The 24,491-nt window shown below is 35.6% G+C and overlaps 1 protein-coding gene across 1 annotated transcript; it reads right to left on the reverse strand.

Moving 5' to 3' along the window:
- Nucleotides 1-7,769: 7,769 nt before the first annotated feature.
- Nucleotides 7,770-22,876, reverse strand: LOC105334781 (mucin-2). The gene is made up of 19 exons (XM_066083540.1): nucleotides 22,859-22,876; nucleotides 22,710-22,749; nucleotides 19,194-19,253; nucleotides 17,896-19,110; nucleotides 17,390-17,649; nucleotides 17,062-17,148; nucleotides 16,595-16,978; nucleotides 16,089-16,241; nucleotides 15,693-15,902; nucleotides 15,183-15,391; nucleotides 14,634-14,696; nucleotides 14,253-14,529; nucleotides 13,989-14,138; nucleotides 13,402-13,585; nucleotides 12,861-13,045; nucleotides 11,198-11,455; nucleotides 11,001-11,025; nucleotides 9,278-9,374; nucleotides 7,770-9,026 (listed from the first exon to the last, which is right to left on the reverse strand). The coding sequence occupies exons 1-19, from the start codon at nucleotides 22,859-22,861 to the stop codon at nucleotides 8,945-8,947; spliced, it is 3,942 nt and encodes a 1,313-aa protein (XP_065939612.1). The 5' UTR covers nucleotides 22,862-22,876; the 3' UTR covers nucleotides 7,770-8,944.
- Between the last annotated feature and the right edge of the window lie 1,615 nt (nucleotides 22,877-24,491).

Below are 24,491 nucleotides of genomic sequence, written 5' to 3' on the forward strand. Positions count from 1 at the left end.
AAAAAAATAAAATTACAAAAAGATCTTTTTTTCTCCCCGACAGCAAATTTTTCCTAGTAGGAAAAGTGTATCGTCATTGTTATCACAGAGGCATAAAATCTGCTCTTTTTGTGTCATGATAGCCTAAAAATTTCTTACGCATCTTTTTCTCGTGCTACATTCTTCAGAGAAGCTTCTACAAACACTCTGCTGTAAGTGTCATACTTTGAAGTTTTACCGACAGTGTTGACCAGTGGCTAGACGAGATAGTCACACCTCATTGAACATGGCTTAGATAGTTACCTGTGCAGCTGTTTTCATGTACATCACTGTAAAATGATTCCCTTTCTTTTTGTGTTGAATTGGCATATGTATTCATTGGCTTTTTAAAAAATTTATTTTACAGAGAGAGAGAGAGAGAGAGATGTATTAGAGATATTATAAATTTCTGCAGTAACTATTCTCATGAACACATTTTAAAGTGACCTGCCTAGTGAATTTAAAAAAAAAATTATATTATTGTTTGTGCATTTTCCGTTATTTTCAATTAAAATTTACCATTACATTATTAATTGCATAGTTGTACTTTGTACATGGAAATTCAACAGGATAAAATACATGCACACATATAGTTGCAATGATTTTATAGAGTCTGTTCACATTCACAGTGTTATGTTTGAGTTTTCTCACATATAAACACTCAAACCAATTTTGTAAATAAAATGTGAGATCAATGAAGTTGAATATTTTTTAACTGCAGAAAACGTGAAAGTAATAAATATTTTGTATATTAATAATTAAATACTAGTATCATACAGGAGAAAACATTATTACTTTACGTACATAAAATTTAGGTTTTTAAAAAAAAAATGAAATGTTGACATGTCCGACAATAGTCTGACTAGTAACTTTGAATATCGGGCTAGTAACTTTGTGGCCAAATTTTGTAATTGCACACCCCTGACATTGCTATATGTACATGTAATTATCAAAGCTGTATGTCTAATATTCTATTGTACTATTTCAGAGATATGTTACACAGATGACATACTTTTCACATGCTACACTTGATGCAGTTATACACCACTATCATGAAGTTGTCATTCATTATATTAATATTAGAATAAAGATGATGTCATAAAAGTGTTTTTTTCTCCTACAGAACTTTACAATTTTGTGGTTCGTAAACCTAAAAGTAAAAAAATTGTAGGTCAAAAGAGATTTTTTTTTTATTTCCTCCTCCTACGGAACTTTATCATTTTGTTGTTTGTAAACCTAAAAATAAAAAAAATGCTGGCCTGATTGTAATTTTTTTTTGTTCTCTAGCGGTCACTCGACATCACAAAGAGCGTGTGCACAGTCTATAGATTTATAACCTTCCTTGTACACGGACAATTAAATAAATAGTATCATGACCTACGACTTTAGTAGTATATCATAGTATATCTGGTCGTATATTAAAGTGTAGTAATGATAAAGGTTTGATGAATATAAAAGTAAATTTCATAAAATATTCTCAAAAATTCTCAAACACAATTAGAGCATGTTAAGCTAATTATAATTTCCCTTGCTCCCCCCGTCTTCACTCCCTAAGTTCCCCATCTGTGACTTCTCATTATACCGCTAACATTGTCACTCCTGTAACATATGTTTAAAGCAATATGAGCTGTATTGTTTAGAATTTTATTTTGCTGCAAAAACCTGCTAGTATACTAAGTCTGCCTGTAACTTAAACTTTTATGATGAATAAGACTTGAAAAAATCATTAATTTTTGTCAAAAGAAATATTTCACGTATAAGGAATATACTGTATAGCAGATCAATTTTTGTACAGGACGACAATAATTCAATTTTGCTCCAATTAAGGCTTCTTAATGGCTTTTCCCACAAAAACAGAGCTAACAGAAATTTTAAAACCATGATATTTTTTGTCATTTTAGTAGAAAATAACATTTTCTTAAAAAAAAAAATTTCAACATGAAAATTGCAGCTCATATTGCTTTAACCTTCCTGCATTTCCTCTAACACAGATATTCCCTTTATGATTTCACCTATTCATATTCTATCTTTTCTTTATGGAATTACTCTTAACTATGTTTACTTTTACACAGCCTTTGATTTTCCCCGTTCTATCCTCCCTCTGAAACAGTTATTCACCTTTGTGTCCCTCTGAACAAGAGTTAGTTATTCCGTTCCGGACTGGGCATACTCTAAAACCTGGCCTGGCCTGGCTTGGCCCCATTGGCCTGGCCTGGCCTGGCCTCAAAGTTGGCCTGGCCGCATTTTGGCCTCAAAATTGGCCTGGCCCCAAATTTTGGCCTGGCCTCAAAAATTGGCCTGACCTTTAACTTGGCCTCTTCAAAAAATTTTGGCCTCAAATATTAAAATTTCTTTCTTTCTCCTTTTCTTAGATTTAGATTGAATTTTTATTGATTTCTTTTAGAAATTGAATATCTTTAAGGAATAATTATATGAAAAAATATATAAGACAAGATGACCGATTTTTCAAGTTGAATTACTTTAATCCATGTCTAAACACACAAAAAATAGCTATGCCATGCATGTACAGCACTGCTCTTACTATAAGGAATAGATTTTGCCAATACTAAAGCGATTAAGTTGCCATTCCCATCTCCCATTTAAAATTTAAGCATCATTTTAAGAGACTGACCTGATTGATATCCAAAACATTTGTAAACTTGTACATAGCATTCAATTGTTATCACTGTGTAATGCACTTTAAAATTTGCTGTTTGTTTACATTACCTGTCAACACCAATCAGCCCAAATTTCCCTCCCCAGCAGAAATTCAATATCAACCTTTTCTGTCCCTAATCTGCTACATTGGGGTCAGATTCATTGCCTATTCTGTCGTTTAACATTTCACATGTCTAATTTAATTAATGGCATTTGTGAATGACTGCAACATTGCATCCTCCGATAACTTGACTCAGTGACGTTCATTAATCTTCACCTCCTGATTATAGAGTAGAGTTTCCTGTATGTGTTGCTTGTATTTTTAGGAAATAATTGTTCTCCTATAGGGAATTGTCATTATCAGAATTTGAACAAAGCAGAATATTTTGTGATTTTTTATGTTGGTTAGAATAAACAAATATTGGCCTCTTCCATTACTTTTTTCTCAAACAAGTCATTGGTAAAAGAAGAGTTACATTGATATTGTCCAATCCTGAGAGCAGTTTAATCTAAATACATTGCAAAAACATGCCATGGTTATACATTGGCAGGGCAAAATCATATTCTTAAGTTCTTATGAATTGAAATCAGACTGAATAAAAATCTGTTAGAATTGATTACTCAACATACTTGTAGTCATAGATATATATTGTTAGTACTATATTTTCAATTGTAACTATTATTTTTAATACACTATCACTTTAAGACACTACAGCCACCAATCGGGATGTTTAATGTGCATTGAAAAGAAATCAATAAAAAATCAATAGAAACATCAAATATGTAAAGAAAATATAAAAATAAATTTGAGGCCAAAAATTTTGTGGAGGCCAAATTTGAGGCCTGGCCAATTTTTGAGGCCAGGCCAAAATTTGGGGCCAGGCCAATTTTGAGGCCAAAAGTGAGGCCAGGCCAACTTTGAGGCCAGGCCAGGCCAGGCCAATGTGGTCAAGCCAGGCCAGGCCAGGTTTTAGAGTATGCCTTCCGGACTGAGATGTGTATTTTTTTCTTGTCGCGTCTGGTAACGTGAGTGATTGATGTATCTCCTTACATAAGGGTTTGAGAACATGGAGATTGGCCAGGTGATCAACGATAATGTAGTAGGCACGCTGCATTGAACTTTTTGAAAACGCCACACATTGCCGTAACATCGAGTTTACGGGATTCTTTCAATTGTCACCCTAAACACTGTGATTTCAGGCGTGTGTGTATATATATATATATCTATAAGAATTCTGCCGTAAACTAAGACTGAGGGAATTTTTTCAGGACTCTGATAGCACGGATGTATCTCTAGTGAAAAACAGAAGTAAGTTTAAGCCTAATCCAAATAGGGATAAACACTTAGAGGAATATATACATTGTCTTAAAAGTGCAGCGCATACTAATGAAAGCAACGTTCCAGTAAAAAACAATATTTGCAGTCAAGAACGTAATGCAATTCAAAGTCTTATAGAAGACGATTCCATTATAATTAAACAAGCGGATAAAGGAGGAACCATTGTTATACTGGATAAAGAACACTACAAAAAATTAGTCCTCGAACAACTCAACGATGGTCATTTCTATAGAGAAATTGAGGAGTGTGAAGTCAGTAAAACCATGAACAAAATTAAACGATTCACTAAAAAATTTGAAAATCACTTGACTGAAAAAGAAATGGATTATCTGGTCAACTTTGAAACAAAGAATAGTAATTTTTATGGACTTCCTAAAATTCACAAATCAAAGGAACTAAAAGACGGGATGGAAAAAATAAATTCGAGTTATATCAAATTACCACAACCTGGAGACTTAAAACTCAGACCAATAGTTGCCGGTCCCTCTTGCCCTACACAAAGACTAAGTAACCTGATTGATATCATTCTAAAACCACTATGTAATACAATACCCAGTTTTATCCGCGACGATATGGACTTTCTAAATCATTTACCAAAAACCGTGGAAAACAACACCACTTTAGTAAGCTTTGATGTCACTAGTCTCTATACGAACATTCCGCACAACTTAGGGCTAGAAGCAATTTCTTTCTGGATGGACAAGCAAGGTCACCAAATTGACCAAAGATTTCCAAAAGAGTTTATATTGGAAGGATTACAACTCATTCTTGAAAACAATCATTTCTTTTTTGACGATAAATACTATTTACAAATCAAAGGAACGGCAATGGGCACTAAAGTTGCACCAACATATGCAACCTTGGTATTAGGCTTTCTTGAGGAAAAAATGTATGCTGAAACCCATGAAATATTTGGAGATGATTTTGCAAATTACATAAAAAATCAATGGAAGCGTTACCTGGACGACTGTTTTATTTTTTGGAACAGATCACGCGACGATTTATTAAATTTTCACAAGTTACTCAATGATCTGCATGAAAACATTCAATTCACGATCGAAACCAATGAGAAAGAGCTCCCCTTCTTGGACGTATTAATAATTAAGGAAAATACCAATATTTCTACCGATTTATTTTACAAGAAAACAGACAGTCACCAGTACCTTCTTTTTAATTCATGTCATCCTGCTCATACGAAACGCAACATTCCATTTAATATGGCCAGAAGGATATGCACAATAGTTTCAAATGAAGAAAGAAGAAACAAAAGATTGGAGGAACTCAAAACATTTCTTTGTAGACAAAAATACCCCGACGGTCTTGTGGCTGAAGCCATACGAAATGCAAAACAAGTACCTATTTCTGAACTACGAAAATTCAACAGGGAGAAAACACCCGGAAACAGTTCCACAGAGATCCCGTTTGTCGTAACCTACAATCCTAGAAATCATAATATTTTCGATACCACGAGGCATGGTTTACCGATTTTACATCAGTCAAAAATTCTAAAGGATATTATAAAGGAAAAAAATCTTATCTACAGCAGACGACAACCCCCTAACCTTAAAAAACTTCTTACAAGAGCCAAATTTACTTCGACTAAAGAAATTTTTCGGGTTTCAAAATGCGAGGATTCTCGATGTGGGACTTGCGCCTATATTCAGACAGGACAAACAATTTCATTTAAAAACGGTACAGTTTTCAAAGTCAACTCTAATATGAACTGCAAATCTAAAAACATCATTTATTGCATGACCTGTAATGGATGCGGAGAAAATTACATTGGCCAAACAGGGACCAAACTAGCCGACCGTGTGAGGGTACATAAGCAGCAGATAAGGGATCCTTCTGTTCGTAACACTTGAACATTTTGATATGTGCGGGAGATGCCGGTTTGAAATTTTTCCATTTTACAAAGTCCGCGAGGAAAGTGATCAGCTGCGACTTGCAAAAGAACAATATTTCATAAAAAAATTTAAACCTAAACTTAATCGATAATTGCATTATTTATTCTGCATTGACTTTATTTAGCTTTCATTTCAATAACCTCTTATTTTAAAACAATATCATTTGTACATATTTTATTACGTTTACATGTGTTTGTAAAAAATATTTGCCGCCATCTCCAAATATTGTTTACACTGTTCGTGACGTTGTCTACTTTATGACGTCATAATAACGACGTCAACGTTTGTTATTTCTGTTATAATTTGAAATCCACTGAAGAGCCGATCAGGCGAAAGCGCTCTGGATAATATTTTCGTCCCGGGGGGGGGGGGGGGGGGGGGGGGGGGGCTAATATAATCAATGTTGCCCGAAAACACAGTCAACGTTTGTTTTGTTATATGAAGAAACAAACCAAAATTTAAGAAATTAATTGAAAACACTCCGCCGTAATTTTCTCAGCTCAACAAAGAATTCACGAATTCAATTTTGTGCAAAGTTCATTCCCAAAATATCCTCAGCATCAAACGGCCACTGGTGATATTCCGCCGACCGTAAGAATTAACATACAGATGTTCTACCTGATTTTACTTCACAGTAATTCGCAAATCCTTATATCCGTTATGATAGCAAACCGTCGCATTGCGCGTCCGTTGTTTACTTGCCTTGACTGACTGTCTATTATGACGTCACCTTGCTTTGGAGTCGCGAAGAGTTATTCGCGTCATCGTTTACGAATCAACAAATCAGAGGCGATTATTTGAAATAGAGGGAATGTTCACTAGATATTATTCCTAGCCGGTCAATATCCAAAAAATATTGACCGGTCAATATTTTTCGGACGAGCTAATATTACAATTATTGACTATTCGTCTATATAGAGTTTTATAGTGAGAATATACTACTGAATATAACAACTATATATATATATATATATATTTATCACATGTTTATCCCAATATACGGTGGATATCACTCATGGGATAAATTTTTGATATTCCACTGTGTGTTCTTACGCCACGTGACGTCATAGTTAATCATTACGTAGGTTTAGACGGTTGATTGACGTAGAATGAAAAAGTAAATAATTAATTCAGTTGAGGGGTGTTGAGATATAAATTTTAAACATTTAATGTTGTTTCAGTTATTTGTCATGAATTCATAAAAAAAATTTCGAAAATGAATGTATGTTTGTACTTCAAGGAACTTTTTTTCCATGCGTAACGTTGTTGACGTGCTGTAAATAATGTGTTGTGCGGCTCACAATCACAATTTTTACAGAAAAAGTTGGGATTAACAAAATACTTCGTAGAACATGTGATAAAAAGAATCTCTCATGATTTGCGATGGTATATGATTTTTATCCAACGAGTTGTGTGTTTTCTATCCCCTCGCCAAGGTTCGGGGATAGAAAACACACAACTCGTTGGATAAAAATCATATACCATCGCAAATCATGAGAGAACATATATATATATATATATATATATATATATATTGCTTACCCATTGATAAACCACACATTCACGTACCACACGTCACTTGATGTATATATTTTTGTGCATTACTCATAAAGTTGATTGATCATACATATATTTGTGTTTAGCCGTGTAAATGATAAATGATTCGGATTTCAGCCTATTTTAAGAGCTGTTTTTTTTTTTATCTAAAATAAAATTATTCGTGGATTACTATATGTTTTCATACAGTGATATTAGGTTATACGGCGATTTTTTTTTTATCTTTGTTAAGTATGTATTTTCATTATCACTAATTATCATTATGAAAGCAAATTAAAAAAAGAAAACAATTTTAAGCATGAAATTATTTAATGAAACTTTGATTATAAAGAGATGAAATAATTGAATTTACATAACAACTCAAAAATACATAAAAACACGTATATACTTAATAAATGTGGAGGTCTTAAAGAGGGTAAGTGGTAGATCCACGTCTCATAATCATCTTCTGATATTTACACTCAATTTATATTTCCCTTATGTTTGCATTGGAAATCTGCGACCTTCAATTTCTTTTGAATACATTTAGCTAATTCATGCGTCATGAGCACAAATATAAACCGTTCAAACTTACATAACTAATTTGATATGAACTAATGGAAAAAAATCGTTAAATCACATCTTTTCGACAATACAAAAAAAGTTCCTGGCACTAAATCGTCTTCATAAATGACAGCCGACTTTATTGACACCAAAGATCACATGTATTCTATTATATTTCAATCTGCATTTACATATTACATTTGGTTAGATTAATTTTAAGGTGTAGAAAGTTACATTAAAATGGCAATTATTTCCTACATGTATATCAGCTAAGTATAGACCAACACAGTTTGATTCGATAACAATGTACATGCGCGGATCTAGAGAGGTTAGGTGGTTCGGACCCCACCCCTTTCGCAAATTCAAGTTTCTTTAAATTCACAAATATAGAATTACCAAAAATATCAGTGCATCAGAACACCCCCCCCCCCCCGGAAAACTCAAATTACTGTCGGACCCCTCAACCCTGGATAACTTTTCTGAATCCGCGCATAAGGTATATCATTATTATGACTAAAACAAATCAATCTTTAAGATTGACAAAAATAAATAGAAAGAAATGTTACAAAATCAACATTTGAAGAGAAACATCACAGTTCCTTGGACGATTATATGTTGGCACAAAGACGTAGACATATATTCTAAGAATATGGTAATAATGACAAAGACTTATTAATATCACAGCAAAAAAATGAGACGGTTAGTGCGCATGCTCTAAGGTTCAGAGGAGGTATATGGCACAATAATTGCGATGATGAAGCCACAGAATTGCAGTGTTGTCGACATTCGGTTTAATCTAATGCTCCGATGATCAATTTAAAAAAATATCACATATTATTTTTTTTTTATCACAATCTCTTTCAGATAACGAAATGGTTAATCCCATTACTCTCATTGGTCTATTCCTTCCTTAGTTCCTTGATTAAGGCGAAGAGCTTGTTAAGGGGACGGAATCCTTGGCGTTATCAAAGTTGGCTTCACTCGAACCGACCCGTCCTTTCACCCTAAAAACGACCAAGTTCCAACAAAATAAGTAAACTTAATGAATGATGGAAGCATTTTACCACCTTAACGAATATTGTGGTACATGTATATATTAAAAAATAACTGGCGTAAAGAAGTGTTGCCAAGAAAACATACATATATGCATTCTTTGTATGCCCAGTAAAAAGAACAAAAGCACACTTATTATGTACATGTATTATTTGGGTAAAATAAATGAATTTATAAAAATGGTTAAACAATTAATTCTTACCTTTTGTACATCTTGATGTAGATGATTATTCCTACGATGACAGCCAGCACGACCACGCCCCCTACCACGCCTCCAACAATGACACCGGTGTTGTCCGCTGTCAACACAGAAATACAGACACATAAACATTTACCCTAAACCAGCCCACAGAAATACAGACACGTATATACATTAACGTATATACATTAACGTATATACATTAACCATCCCACAGAAATACAGACACAGATATACATTAACGTATATACATTAACCATCCCACAGAAATACAGACACGTATATACATTAACCATCCCACAGAAATACAGACACGTATATACATTAACCATCCCACAGAAATACAGACACGTATATACATTAACCATCCCACAGAAATACAGACACGTATATACATTAACCATCCCACAGATATACAGACACGTATATACATTAACCATCCCACAGAAAAAAAGACACGTATATACATTAACCATCCCACAGAAATACAGACACAGATATACATTAACCATCCCACAGAAAAAAAGACACGTATATACATTAACCATCCCACAGAAATACAGACACGTATATACATTAACGTATATACATTAACCATCCCACAGAAATACAGACACGTATATACATTAACCATCCCACAGAAATACAGACACAGATATACATTAACCATCCCACAGAAATACAGACACGTATATACATTAACCATCCCACAGAAATACAGACACGTATATACATTAACCATCCCACAGAAATACAGACACGTATATACATTAACCATCCCACAGAAATACAGACACAGATATACATTAACCATCCCACAGAAAAAAAGACACGTATATACATTAACCATCCCACAGAAATACAGACAGATATACATTAACCATCCCACAGAAATACAGACACAGATATACATTAACGTATATACATTAACCATCCCACAGAAATACAGACACGTATATACATTAACCATCCCACAGAAATACAGACACAGATATACATTAACCATCCCACAGAAATACAGACACAGATATACATTAACGTATATACATTAACCATCCCACAGAAATACAAACACAGATATACATTAACCATCCCACAGAAATACAGACACAGATATACATTAACCATCCCACAGAAATACAGACACAGATATACATTAACCATCCCACAGAAATACAGACACGTATATACATTAACCATCCCACAGAAATACAGACACGTATATACATTAACCATCCCACAGAAATACAGACACAGATATACATTAACCATCCCACAGAAATACAGACACAGATATACATTAACGTATATACATTAACCATCCCACAGAAATACAGACACAGATATACATTAACCATCCCACAGAAATACAGACACAGATATACATTAACCATCCCACAGAAATACAGACACAGATATACATTAACCATCCCACAGAAATACAGACACAGATATACATTAACCACCCCCCCCCCCCAGAGATACAGACCTACATATCTTTACTATATCATAGAGAACCATATACTGATATTCATACCATTACTATCATAATTTTAAAAGTCAAAGCTCAATTATGTTTTAATTGCTTTACACGATACACTTTTCTCCACCTTTCTTCAAATGATGAACAGAACAATATTTTACCCCTTCTATATCATCTACAATATACCACAAAAATATTGAAGTGCGTTGTCTTATTTTCTGATGATTCACCATTCCAACTTACCCGGTTCAGATTCTGCCGCTGTTACCTGAGAAAAAAATAAATATGTTTATATACATTGTACTTAGGTCTGAGAGAGAGAGAGAGAGAGAGAGAGAGAGAGAGAGAGAGAGAGAGAGAGAGAGAGAGAGAGAGAGATATCAAGACTTTGGTCATAGTCTGATACAATGAAGTCTTTGACATTTCCAGTGAGGGGGTACCTTGCTGACACACACTAAAGTGGTCGTGTCACATGATGTCTTGGTGCTGTCAAACAGTAGAATGACGGCAGAATCTCCGTACGTTTGGTTGTCGTAACTCAGCTGGATCTCCCACCCATGAACCTCACCACTGGCAGAGCGTTTGCGCCTGCGCGAAGATGGCGGACTCGGGATGGTGACTGTGATGAGGTTGACATGTCTGTATAGGACATCAGCCAGAACTGAATAAGTACTGTTCTCCTTGCCGCTAGGAGTTCCCTAAATAACAGACAATGTATCTATTGATATTAAAAAATTTTAAAAAAAGTACTAATACGGTGTATGGTACGGGAACAGAAAAGGAACTTATAAGTTTTAGAAAGCTTTCTTTAATTAATAATGCCTTATGACGATGGCTTGGCAAAATAACATCAGCATTTTTTCAGCAGTTCCAGAGAAAATTATGAAAACTTGAGAAATTTGATTAGAAACTTGTACCTGTATGCCTGGTTAGCTAAATCGCGCGGGCAAAATAAAGTCATCAGTTTCATGAAAAAGTAAAAAATTAACACGGGGAAAATCGAGTTTCCATTACTTTTACGTAAGATTTAAAAGGCTGGAGAAAAATTGATTGTACCTTATTTAAAGCTATACACGCTATAATTTGCGTCAATTTTGAATGACAGTGAAAACGCATGTGTTTGTCTACTTATAAAAGTTATCCTTAATCTGTAAATTACAATGGTGAATTCCATCTCGTTACAAAGATATAGATTTTTAAATGTTTATTTTCCTGCCAGGAAAATATACCTTTTCATGAATATTGATGAAGGAAGAGCGAAACCGACCTCATTGCGCATGTCCGCGGAGAACTAGGTGGTCGTTATTGTTTGCCAAATTAAATATCCAACTTGATTTTTAATATGCTTAACAGTTGTTAATTTGAAATACATACATGTATAATGAGTAAAATACGTTTGTCATTCACGATACCCTTACTTCTGCATTAACACTTATAGGATCTATAAATAGCACATAGGGGAAAACACAGGTCTACGTCATTTTTTTAAAGGAAGTATTCATATCTACTCACAGGCTTGTATTTTTTTCTTTTGTTTGTACTCGTATATCGGACAAATTTATGCTTTACTGAAAATATCCTTTTCTTTGTGAAACTATCAGAATTATGAAGATGTTGACCCTTCACCAGTTGTGGTATGATAGACTAAATTTAGCTGTCGATATCACGTGATAGATTGATATTCACGAGGAGGCATTACTTTCCTGGCAGGAAAATAAATATTTTTTATTGTTTAATATTTGATATATTTGTTACGTGATCGAATTGAGCATTATAATTAACAGCATAAAGGTAACTTTTATTAATAATCAAACACAAACATTTTCCCCTTTATTCAAAATTGACGCAAATTATAGCGTGTATAGCTTTAATGATGGTAATTATTGCGATGCCGTGATGGAATGTGGGATACTTATCTAATGACAAAGCATATATATATCGATAGAGCAGTGCAGGTTACAAAAATAACCACGTACAGCATTTTTAAAGATACAATGTATGTAAAATATGACACTTGAATTGCCATGAGAATGGCGTAACAATGCCGGTACTAGCCCACTAGTCATGCAATTAAATTTCTGTATCCAGACCCTAGTTCCTCACCTTGAAATAGGTACACTTGGCGTAGATAGTCTCGCTGTCAAAGACCCCATACAAGTTGGTTTTTTGACATGCTCGAGCACTAGTGTCACAGGCTCCAGTCTGTGGGATCGTGAAATTGGTCGGTGGTTGGGACAGCTCTTTGGAACAATCCTCACCCATATAGTTAGTGTTACAGGAACAGGTCTCTGTACAGCGGGAAATAATACTCGTTATATATACAGAGAGAGAGAGAGAGAGAGAGAGAGAGAGAGAGAGAGAGAGAGAGAGAGAGAGAGAGAGAGAATATTTTATAAAGAAAAAATACGTTCATATCATAATATCTGATGTATTATTTTCTGTCATAAAAGTCTCCGACTTAAGAATATATTGGCCATGACCATAACAACTGTTAGGATAGACCAACTACTAGTATTCACCAGTTCCAACATAATGCCATATTTGTAGATAGTAGACTGGTTGTGTTATTTCCCCTCATATAAACATGTGTATGATTTTAAAACAATTGATTAGTAAAAAATATGTCTCCGATTTCAAGAATTACCATTTGCGCAGACGCCATTACCAGAACAGTTGTTGGGACAAACCAGAGATTTTAACAAATCCAGAATGTTTTCTCCGCCGTTAGAGGTAGTGTTACTGAATGACGAATCACGTGATGCTGTAGTCACGCATTCCTTTTTCAAGGTATCCAAGGTGGCCGTCACAAAGTCCGCGTTTCCGATCATCTACAATGATAAATTTACTACCTCAAAGAGCAATGGAAAATGGAAAAAGAGGGACGTTAGCATTTACATTGAGAGAAAATGTTCCTCCTGAAATAAAAGTAGTAAGTCTTACGTTTGTTGGTTATTAAACGAGAAGCTAGACTTCGTTTACCTTGACATTCTATGACAAATTGGTCATTTTGACATTTTATGAATACTTCTGCAAAAAATGCGACATCTCTCACCTCTCGAATTGGAGCCATCGTCATATATATTATAACGAGAAACTTCTATTTTACCAATATTGCAATTCAAAAAGAATGGTATATTTTCAATTCATAAAATGTTTATTTATACAACATATGAATAGGGGAGAAACCTTAGTTTAAGTATCAGAAAAATGGAATGATTTTGATGTACATGCCTTGATGTCTTCTACACAACTGGCTATGTACTCGCTGACGCTGGTGTTCACTTTCTCGATGCAAGTGGACACAGCGATGTCTTGAGTAAAAGACTCGTTGCAAAATCTGGTAGCATTTTCTTCACTCCATGGGGCCACCCAATCGGTAACCTGTTTTAAATGTAGTTGGAGAATCTTGAGTTGTACAGTGCATGTATATTCAAACACATCATCAACATGAGACTTTGTGCGTTCAGTTTAATTTGCGATTCACAAAAATCTTACATTTAGTTCGATACTCTCATCAAATTCAGGATCAACACTGAATTCTATTTCATCGATGACGTCATCGGATTCAGCTGTGCTTCTCCGTCGTCTGCTACTTGACGAGCAGGCGTTTACGGTCTGCCCGCTCTTCTCGGAGCACGGCTCTGTGGGGGCGTCAAGGTTGCACTTTGCATAATTTGGATCAAAAGGAACGTTGTACCACTGGTCGTAGTACTGGTAGAAGGAGGAGCACGTGCAGTACCTCTGAAGGCTCTGCGGGGAGCTTCCGCCAGACCTGTATAGAAAGATATTCAGAGGAAAACCTCAATTAAATTATTTTTAAAATACATGTAGTTAAATACAAGAGCCTAATTTTATGAGTTCAAAATGTTCACTTACGAGGACCCATAGATGACGTCAGGTTTTTTCTTGAAAAGGCTGTCTGATGAACCTATGGTGACCCTGCAAAAATTGTCAAATTTTAGACTTTGTCGAAAAACCAATCAAGCAAGATTAACTAGCGTTACATATACTTGTTTGTTATACTTTCATGTTAAATACTGAAATCTGATTGGTTAAGACGCAGTTAATAATATTTACTATTACCCTCAGCGTTAGCAACGCACTTGGCAACGGGTAACATTAAAAAATGTTACATGCGCGAAAATTATGCGCGTACGGTTCGCTGTAGAATTCACGTTATTCCTATATAAAAGCAGTAAAATTTTCTTAAAAATTTTAAAAAAGACATTCAGTATAACAAAATAAATAGTGCCTGTTTGGGAGGATAACAGTTGAAATTGACACCCCTCGAAAACCATTGTCAACCTCCGCTTCGCGTCGGTTGACAATGGTTTTCGAGGGGTGTCAATTTCAACTGTTACCCTCCCAAACAGGCACTATTTATATAATAACAACTGACTACACATAGTGCTTCAACCCACTCACCGCCAGGACAGGGCAAAACGTTTCTGATCGCTGGTGTGAGTATTCTCGTTCTTAGGTATGAAGTCGTTGCTTCGGTCGTAGTCATAGTAACCACATATGCCCTCTGTGTTTTGAAGGTCAGTAGATGAAGCGACGATCTGTATGTAGTCAATCCAGTGGGACCACGAATTGAAGGAGAACGACACCTCTGTCCCGCTCGGTAACGTAACCTTAAAAGTAGTTACACACATATATTACTATAAATATTACAGTATATCAAGATGGCGTCACCTGGATATTTAAGTTACAGATATATATACCATGATTATGTGAGAAAGAATATATGGCACGTTAACGGTAATGTTAGATGGTGTAAATACCCAATGTATGTGTTATCATTAAGTGCCCTTAAATGTGATATTAATCAATTTGTAACAAACAGTCCAAAAGTTGGGGTATTACAACTTTTTTTTAGTTAGGGAGTGTGTTTCTTTCGGGAAAAATAATAAAGTCTCGTCTCTGTGCACCTACCCTGTAATTAGTGCCCATTTTTTGCACAGTGATTTCGTCCTCCTGACTACATCCGTCATAACGTTCATAAGGATAACTGAGGAGGGAGACCCTCTGGAGGGACACCTCTATGCAGGTTCGAACCACGTACAGATTTTTCCCTGACCTTATGGCCACCCCACAGTTGCAGGCCGCGCGCCAGGGGTAACAGGTGGAATACAGAGCGTGCACCTACAAAACAGTGGTGAACAATAGTATGTATTTACGTAAGGTTAAAAAATCTAGTTTTCCATGCACAAAATCGGGAGAAATAACAAAAATATTTAAACAACAAATTTAAAATAATCGACTCCAGACCATTTTCTGGGGTCTTAACTATATTTTTTTTAAAAATATATGTATATAATAAAATTATACCGCTAAGGGTTTAGTTTTGTGCTGGTACATGACGAATTCCCCCACTCGCTGATTCTCCCAGTACCGCCGGTCAAAGGTCACCATGTGGGGATCGTTGAAGCCTCCACAGATTCCCCCAGTGGAGCTGTAGGGAGTATTGTCCCAAACGGATACCTGGAGGGAGCAATTGCAAAAAGTAACATCACATGTCGATTTCAATATATGCTAGCGTCCTTAAAGCTGTTCTAATGTTATTAAGTTATCATGTGTAAATGCCTGATTTTCTTAAATAATATTTCATCGCATTTCATTATGCAGTTTCAAGCCATATTTACTTAATAATTTTTCACTTAACTGTACATTTGTCATAAAAAGCACCATCTGGATGCTTTGAATTTTTTTTGTTAGGAAGGGTCAAAAGTACTAGTTAACAAAGCTTCGTGAAAGAGCTGACTTTGTTTTTGTTTTTCTTTAGCTATATATGTTTCTCAAACATTAGAAAGATTCGTCAAGGATCGTGCTCTCACCGACACGGTATCAGTAACTTTCACATTGTTCCACGCGTTCGATGTGTCTGTGGGGTTGGTAGTAGATTTGAATTTAATCCTGGAGTAGCGTCCCCACCAATTCTTCATGCTGTCGACATACCCGGTAACATTCAGGTAAACTGGCTGGTCCCAGTACTTGTAGGGAATTGTCACGTGACATCCGTTGTCAGGGAAAGCCACGCCCAGGTACTTTACGCCATTCCAACACCAGCTCCATTCACTGGTGATTATATGCAAATCAGCTTTACACTGAGCCTCCTTTTGAGCGTCTGTGAGAGAAGCAGAACAACCAACCGGAAGAGAGCTCGTCAAAGTTATTGCCGTAGATTCTCCCTCATCGATCGATAGAAAGGTATTGCTAACCTAAAATACAACAACGAAATTATAGTCATTCTTTGAAAACATTGCACCAAGATTAAGAAGATATATCATGGTTAAGATTTTACCGTTACTCCTGCGAGGAAGGGCGGACTTGTAGATGCGGGGCTTGGGCCACTATCAACGAGATACTGGGCGCTTACACTGCATTTCACCTGTATTACAAAAATAAAGACTGAATAAATCTTCTAAATTAAACACACCGTTTCAAATTATTCGTATCAAAAAATTGAGACTAAATCATTGATACAATTTTAACCGTTTATCAAATAATTTACCATCACCTTGAGTCCTGTATATTAATTCCTCTGATATAAACCCTTTATAAGGAAACAACTGGTTACCTGAATGATTAACGGGGTGTATTATTTGATAAATGTTATAACAATGACCTACATTCATGTTCAGACTGTAGCTGCTGGACCAGTGGTGTGGTCGTAGCGCCGCTGTGGTGTTAATATTAGGGTGGAGGACTGCGCCGTAGGACGTCGTGGTCAGAAGAGTGTCGTTAATGAACCACTTAATCAGGAAGTACAGGTTACTTCCGGGCTCAGGGAACACACACACCATGTGCGGCTCGTGGCGGGAACCATCATCAGACATACCCAAAACAGCCACCACTTCCGGGGAAACAGCCACGTTACTGGGGATGCCGACTTTAAACAAACAAGAAGACAGTAATAATAAACAAATATGTGGAAATTTGATTGTGAAATATTTGTTTATTTAGGAGGCTGGTTGTTTAACAAATTACTCATTATTTTTGGCTATAAACTATTTTGACTTTAAAATTTTAATGATATTTTTATATATCTTAGTGCACCTAAAGAAGTTTATATAGTCTTAAAAAGACCAAAACTATTAACACATAATGATATTGAAATTGAATTGAAATCTCATACCGGAAGATGTTGTTTCAGGTGATTGTGATGACGTCATAGATGCCGAGCTGGTTGTATCATTAAACATCGGGTCCGTTGTTGTTGAATCAGGTACCGTGGATGTTGTGCTATCAGACGTTGATGTAAGTCCAGAACTAGAAGTTGATGTAAGTCCAGAACTAGCTGCAGTTGAATTTGTGACGGTCACAGTTTCCGCTGTAGTACTGGTGTCCGATGATGTTGTGATGACCGTTGATACTGGACTAGTCGTCGATTGGTAGGAACTTGTTGTTGGACTAGTTGTCGATTGATAGGAACTGGAAAAAGACGTTCCCGGATCGGTGCTGGTTGTTGATATTGTTGTCTGGTTGTCGCCAGCTGTACTGGTTTCGTTCATTGTTGTTGCTGACGTCCCCGTTGACACTAATGTAGGTGTTTGTGTATTGGTTGTTGTAGACAAAACATCCGTGGAAGCAGAACTCGACATCGCACCCTGTGATGTTATCCCCGCATTACTCGTTGTTGTCGTTAACATAGTTGTTGTTGCATCTGAAGTACTACTCATGACTGATGTTGTTGTATCTGTTTGACCCGCTGTTGTCGTAGTATATACTTGTGTTGTTGCTGTTTGATCTGTTGTTGTCATGTTGTTTTCTGTTGTTGTTTCTGTTTGACCCGTTGTTGTCATGGCAACTCCTGTTGTTGTGGTTTCTGTTTGATCTGCTGTTGACATGGTATGTACTGGTGTTGTTGTTTCTGATAGACCTGCTGTTGTCGAAGTATATACTATTGTTGTTTGATCTGTTGTTGTCATGTTGTTTTCTGTTGTTGTTTCTGTTTGACCCGTTGTTGTCATGGCAACTCTTGTTGTTGTGGTTTCTGTTTGATCTGCTGTTGACATGGTATATACTGGTGTTGTTGTTTCTGATAGACCTGCTGTTGTCGAAGTATATACTATTGTTGTTTGATCTGTTGTTGTCATGTTGTTTTCTGTTGTTGTTTCTGTTCCATTCCCTGTAGTCATGGTATATCCTGTTGTTGTTGGTGTTTCTGTTTGATCCGTTGTTGTCATGTTATTTCCTGATGTTGTTGTTTCTGTTTGATCTGTTGTTGTCATGGTATTTCCTGTTGTTGTTGTTTCTGTTTGATCTGTTGTTGTCATGGTATTTCCTGTTGTCATTTCTGACGTTGTTGTTTCTTGAGTTGTTTCTGTTGTTGTCGAAGACTTTGTCGGTTCTGTTAAAACAATGTTCAGTAAAACTTGGCTGTTTCATGAGAAACAACATTAATTGAATAATTTTTGAAACTTCAATAATTACCGAAAAAGCTGAAGAAAACCAGGGACATGACAACTAAAGTTCGCAGCTTCATCTTCCGATCTGTAAGAAAAAAATCTTAATTATACCTAAAATGTGCATGACTACACCAACGATTTTTAATCCGTACATGTATTTTATCATGCATTCTTTTCACCATAAAAACTTCCCTGGTATTTGTTGCGTTAAACCGCGAACAATGCAATTAGATGATAACTAAACCAATATGTTAATTATTCATTGTCTAATGACTTTAAACATTCACTTGAAATCTAACATAAGCATGTAATTATAGGTTATATAACGTACCTTTGGGGATATTCAGGATAAATGAACAAGATAAACGGGGCATCCTATAGTTTTGTTGATTTGTTGATAACTTTAAAAAACGTTAGTGCGTATACACCAGATTTATAACAACTGGTCTAATTAGATAGCGGTTAATAGCTAATTAAAAAGTCGGATAAAGTCGAACTATTTTTTAAAATACATGTACTATATTATAATTTAAATCTCGTTGTATTTGAAATTGGTAATAAAAATGCACATATCCTAATGTATCACTTAGAGATTCCCATCAAATATTTAAATACCTCGACCAAACGGGCACCTGTTCTCATTTTCCGTCTTATCTCTTTTTTACGTCTTAATTAGGTTAAGATTATATGTCTTAAGTGTAATTAAGACTGATGAATATTTCATTAAAGATTTCAAATTTTGGAATCCCGGAATATAATACACCTGTCCTTTGTTTTGGACTGTGAACGAACCTTTAATAGAAACATGTTGCAACGCTAGGTATTTCGGATAAATTTTGACAAACGTTATCTTAAACCCCTGTCACACCGGAGCTGCGTCTTCACGGCGATCCCGCTGCGTCCTTAAATAATGTCAAACGCCAAGGTAAACGCAGTAGAGTCTTCTACAGCGCTGTAACAATGCAACGGCATCTTCGTCCGTTGCGGTGGGATCGCCATGAACATTTTAGAACGCCATGCGACGGCGCGCACATGCACATGCACGAACATGCACAAAGTACGCGCTGTGGCTCTGCATTCTGATAAACACGCCGTAGAAGCGTAGTGAGGTCGCCGTGACAGCGCCGTAAGATCTCCAACAGCGCCACGAGAGCTCCGTCGGCGCGCTCAAGGAACGCAGCTAAGCACAGTGTAGACGCAGTGATACGTCAATAGCGCTTGTACGGAGACCTCACGGAGTCCATTGGGATCTCACTGCGTCTCTATCGCGCTCTCACTGCGCACCCACAGCGTTTGAACAAGTTGTTTTTCATTTGACTGCGTTTACACAGCGACCCCAAAGATCTGTTGCTGCGTTCATCGCGCTCTCGTGACGTTTCTTCAGCGTTTATACCGCGTTCCCATGGCGTTTCTAGTGCGTTGTCATCAAGACCACGAAAACTCGAACAGTCGCTGTTGTACAATAGCAAGCGAAGTCATAATTATCAAACTGGATGAAGATGAACTTGTAAAAAGTAGCATTTGCTAATATTCCAAGACCTATTAATGAACGAAGCTGTAATTCATGCCATTTGGTTCTGATGTTTCACATCTTTTCTATATTTTCTAACAACTAATAACGGATCTTTTTTGTAAACCTGACTACTCAGAGTTTTGTCCTAGTCCTTCACAAAATTGGTTAGAAGTAATTATGTTTCAATTACAATGTACCTTTTCATAACACCAAAACAATTTTTTAATCATTTATTTACTAGTTAAAATTTTTTGTTTGTTTCCCATACAATTGTCCACATTAATATTAACCTACCAAGAAGTAAAGAACGTCTCGTGAACGCAGTCAGCGCGCAGAGCACGCCGTGGACGCGCGGTAAAAAACTCCTAGCACGTCATGAGCGCTCGGCGGACACTCAGCGAGAGCGCAGTTAATCGCCAAGTACAACTCCGTGGAAACGCAGTTACACGCCGTGGGAGCTCCGTAAGAACGCCTCGGTCGCCGTCAGGACGCCGTGACATCTCCACTTGTAAAATTTTTAAATAAAACTGTACATTTTTTCTGAATTTTCCTTGCGATCCTACGGCGATTCCATGAATTTTAAAACGCCGTGAACACGCCGTAGGGACGCAGCTTGGTGTGACAGGGCCTTTATATAGCATTAGTGTACTTTTCTATATCGGTAGTACTTTACATTTTGCATTATTTTGAGCAATTACACAAAAGAGAAAAATTATGGACATCTTATTTTACTATCATCAATATTTTTTTTTTTTACACCTACAGATGAGCACAAATGTTAAGTGTAATTCTACGTAATACACAAACATGACATATACTTGTATACAGCACGAACAATCTTGAAATGAAATCCAATACAAAAATTGAGATGCAAAATAAAACATTAGTTAATTAAACAGGCTTTTTATAGTTTTTAAAAAATGAAGATAATCCATATTGAAAAATTTCAAAGTTTTCTAACAATAAATGAATAATTCAGTTCATTGATTCACAAATTTGCACCCCGCTCGATAACGTACAATGTATAATGTATTTTGTGAATAACATTAAGCAGCTTTTGTAATTCATGTTATGAATTATGAACACTTTGAGCCTAAAATAATAGAAATGTGTTTTGAGGATGAGAATCAATGAAAACGATCTGCATAAAATATTCTCCAAATGACAAATGGGCGATGCTGGACAAAGTATCTTAATAATTAATTTTTTATATTTACATTTTCCAGTGTCTGTGCCTGTGATAACACAACATATCGATTTTGTACTTTATAACCCATAACATCAAATGACGTGTTATTAAAGCGTCAGCAGGGTTTGCTTATTTATATTTGAATATTTAATCGTACAATTGCTTAAAATTATATAAATATAAGTAATAAGAAATCATTCTTTGAATATTATGAGGTGATAATTTCTATCGGGGCGTGATCATATCTATCATAAAGCCCTTCGGACTTTATTGGATTTGATCACGCCCCGACAAAAGTGTTCACCTGATAATACTCAAAGAATGATTCCTTATTACGTTTATAAATACATTCCGTATCTATATACATAAGTAGCCATTGCAAGGTCAACCGTTTTGAGTTGATTGAAAATAAAACCTTTTAAATTGAAACATAAACTGTATACTATTGAAAATTTGAAATTATTTGATTAATTAAGCCTAACAATCTATGTTAAATCATATTCGTTATGAACTATAAAACTTTATTGTTTAATCCTCCCGATATTAGACCTGAAACCCTTTGTTGAAGAAGTGCGTCCTTATATGAATATTTGAAAATGCGTGCGTTTAACCATAATGTGAACAATAAGTTAAATTACAGACGCCAACTGACGGCTTCCCTTGGCCAGTGCTTAAGGACAATTTTGCAAAATCTCTTGAATTAACTGAAGAAAGTTTTATATTTCAAATAAGCAACAATAAACGCGCTTCTGTTCATCATGAACAATAAGATGCAATTTTAGATAATTTCACAGGGTAAATAAATTATAGAAGAGGAGCTGAAACTATTGGCCACATACCTTCCATCTGCCCGGCAGGTCCTTTAATGTCACGGCGCCCCTTTAACAAAACCAGGAAGTTTATTTATCAATATTGCCATAGCTACCACCAAACGCCAAAACTGGAGTCAAACGTAATTAAATAATAAATATTTCACCAGACAATGTACCATGCGATTAAATATCGCTTCTTTTGTTACCAAGAAGAATTTCGGAGTGGCACAAAGACAACAGCAAACTATCCAGTTCGCCACAGGATCGGACTGACATTGTGGTGACCGTCACGCAGCAGTTCTCATCATCTCGTCCGTCTCAACAGCACAGACTGGCCGCACCAACATTAATCAGGACTAAAGTATATGGAACCTTATTACAAAGATCTGAATTATGGTTCTGTCTGAACACAGGATCCCTTCATATCATTTTTACAAAAGTACCCCGAACAAGCTATTATTGTAAAATATATACATTTTTCAGTGTTTTTGTCTGAAAAAACACAACTCAATGTTATGATGCATCATTCTTTGAGTATTATGAAATGATCAAATACGGTCGGGCGCGATCAAATCTACCATAAAGACCTTCAGGCCTCGTTGGATTTGATCACTCTAGACCGTATATCATCACCTCATAATACACAAAGAATGATTTCTTATTCCTTAAAAACATTAAATTTCATTATAGGCTTAGAAATGTAAGTTTTCTATTATTTCATTATCAACTCACGTATTATATAATAAACGACTTACAAGAAATCGAATCCATTGTATCTTGCAAATTTGCTTTACATTGTATATTGTTTAATTTAAACTATGCTCAGTAAATCTGTGAATAAAAACTTTCAAAACCAAGCTTATCGAATGTAAAGCAATGTTCTGGATTTTTTTTTAAAAAAAAAAAACTGAAAGGCATGATTTTTAAGTTTTCAGATTAAATCGTGACCCTTTACTTTTAATGCCCTTCCGTACCCTGCTGATGGTACAGAACGAACACGGCCGTGTCTCGCTATGTTTGATCTCTCAGCACCAATCATCATGTAGGAAATTTTTCGTATTGTATTTCCAGTTAGTATCTGTAACTAAAGACTGGCATCTATCTCTTTATATAGATATCTCTTTATCTAAATAAGATGAACCGCACTAACCAGATACTAGAATTCAAGGCATCAAAGCTCGAGTTCATCCGGAACCGATTCAACGGTATCAAATATTGACCAGAGGATAAATTTTTTAAAATTCTGTTTATTAAGCGTTTAACTATTAAGCCATGTTACTGATACTGATATAATTCAATATATTGATTGTGAAATAATTACGTGCAGTCAATTATGCATATATGAGTATAACTTATTAAAGTTTTTAAGTAAGTCAGAACTTGCTGAATTGATCGAGTTTTACACTTTACTGCTGTTGATACATGTTTATTATTTCTGAAACCTAATTATGCGTTCTATTTATATCAAAATGGCTGACACTATTGTACACAAATATTAAAATGATTTGTTTATTCTTCCTGATCTGCGGACATTTGAACAATATCAATAAATATGTTTTTAGCTTTTCAAAACTTACCTATGCGCCCACATTAAAGTTTTGTTTATGACATCACTGGATACTTATTCATACACAATGTATGACAAATGTATTTCTTTTTTTTACAATTATCTTACTCAAAACAGAAGACCAATTTTCAAACAACAAACAAGCAACAATTTCCCAAAGAACGTCTATCTTATAAATCTTCAAGGAATCCCTCATGGGATATAAACATCAAATTTCAGGTATAAATCGGCAAAAAATCTTT

Source organism: Magallana gigas, chromosome 5 (assembly GCF_963853765.1).
Source record: "Magallana gigas chromosome 5, xbMagGiga1.1, whole genome shotgun sequence".
Classification (NCBI taxonomy): Eukaryota; Metazoa; Mollusca; class Bivalvia; order Ostreida; family Ostreidae; genus Magallana; species Magallana gigas.

Excerpts from the sequence above, each read along its gene's own strand:
- LOC105334781 (XM_066083540.1), bottom strand. Across the intron at positions 16,979-17,061 it reads CCTTCCTCGCAGGAGTAACG|GTTAGCAATACCTTTCTATC; the intron begins GTAAAATCTTAA and ends GTTGTATTTTAG. Across the intron at positions 9,027-9,277 it reads TACATCAAGATGTACAAAAG|GGTGAAAGGACGGGTCGGTT; the intron begins GTAAGAATTAAT and ends GGTCGTTTTTAG.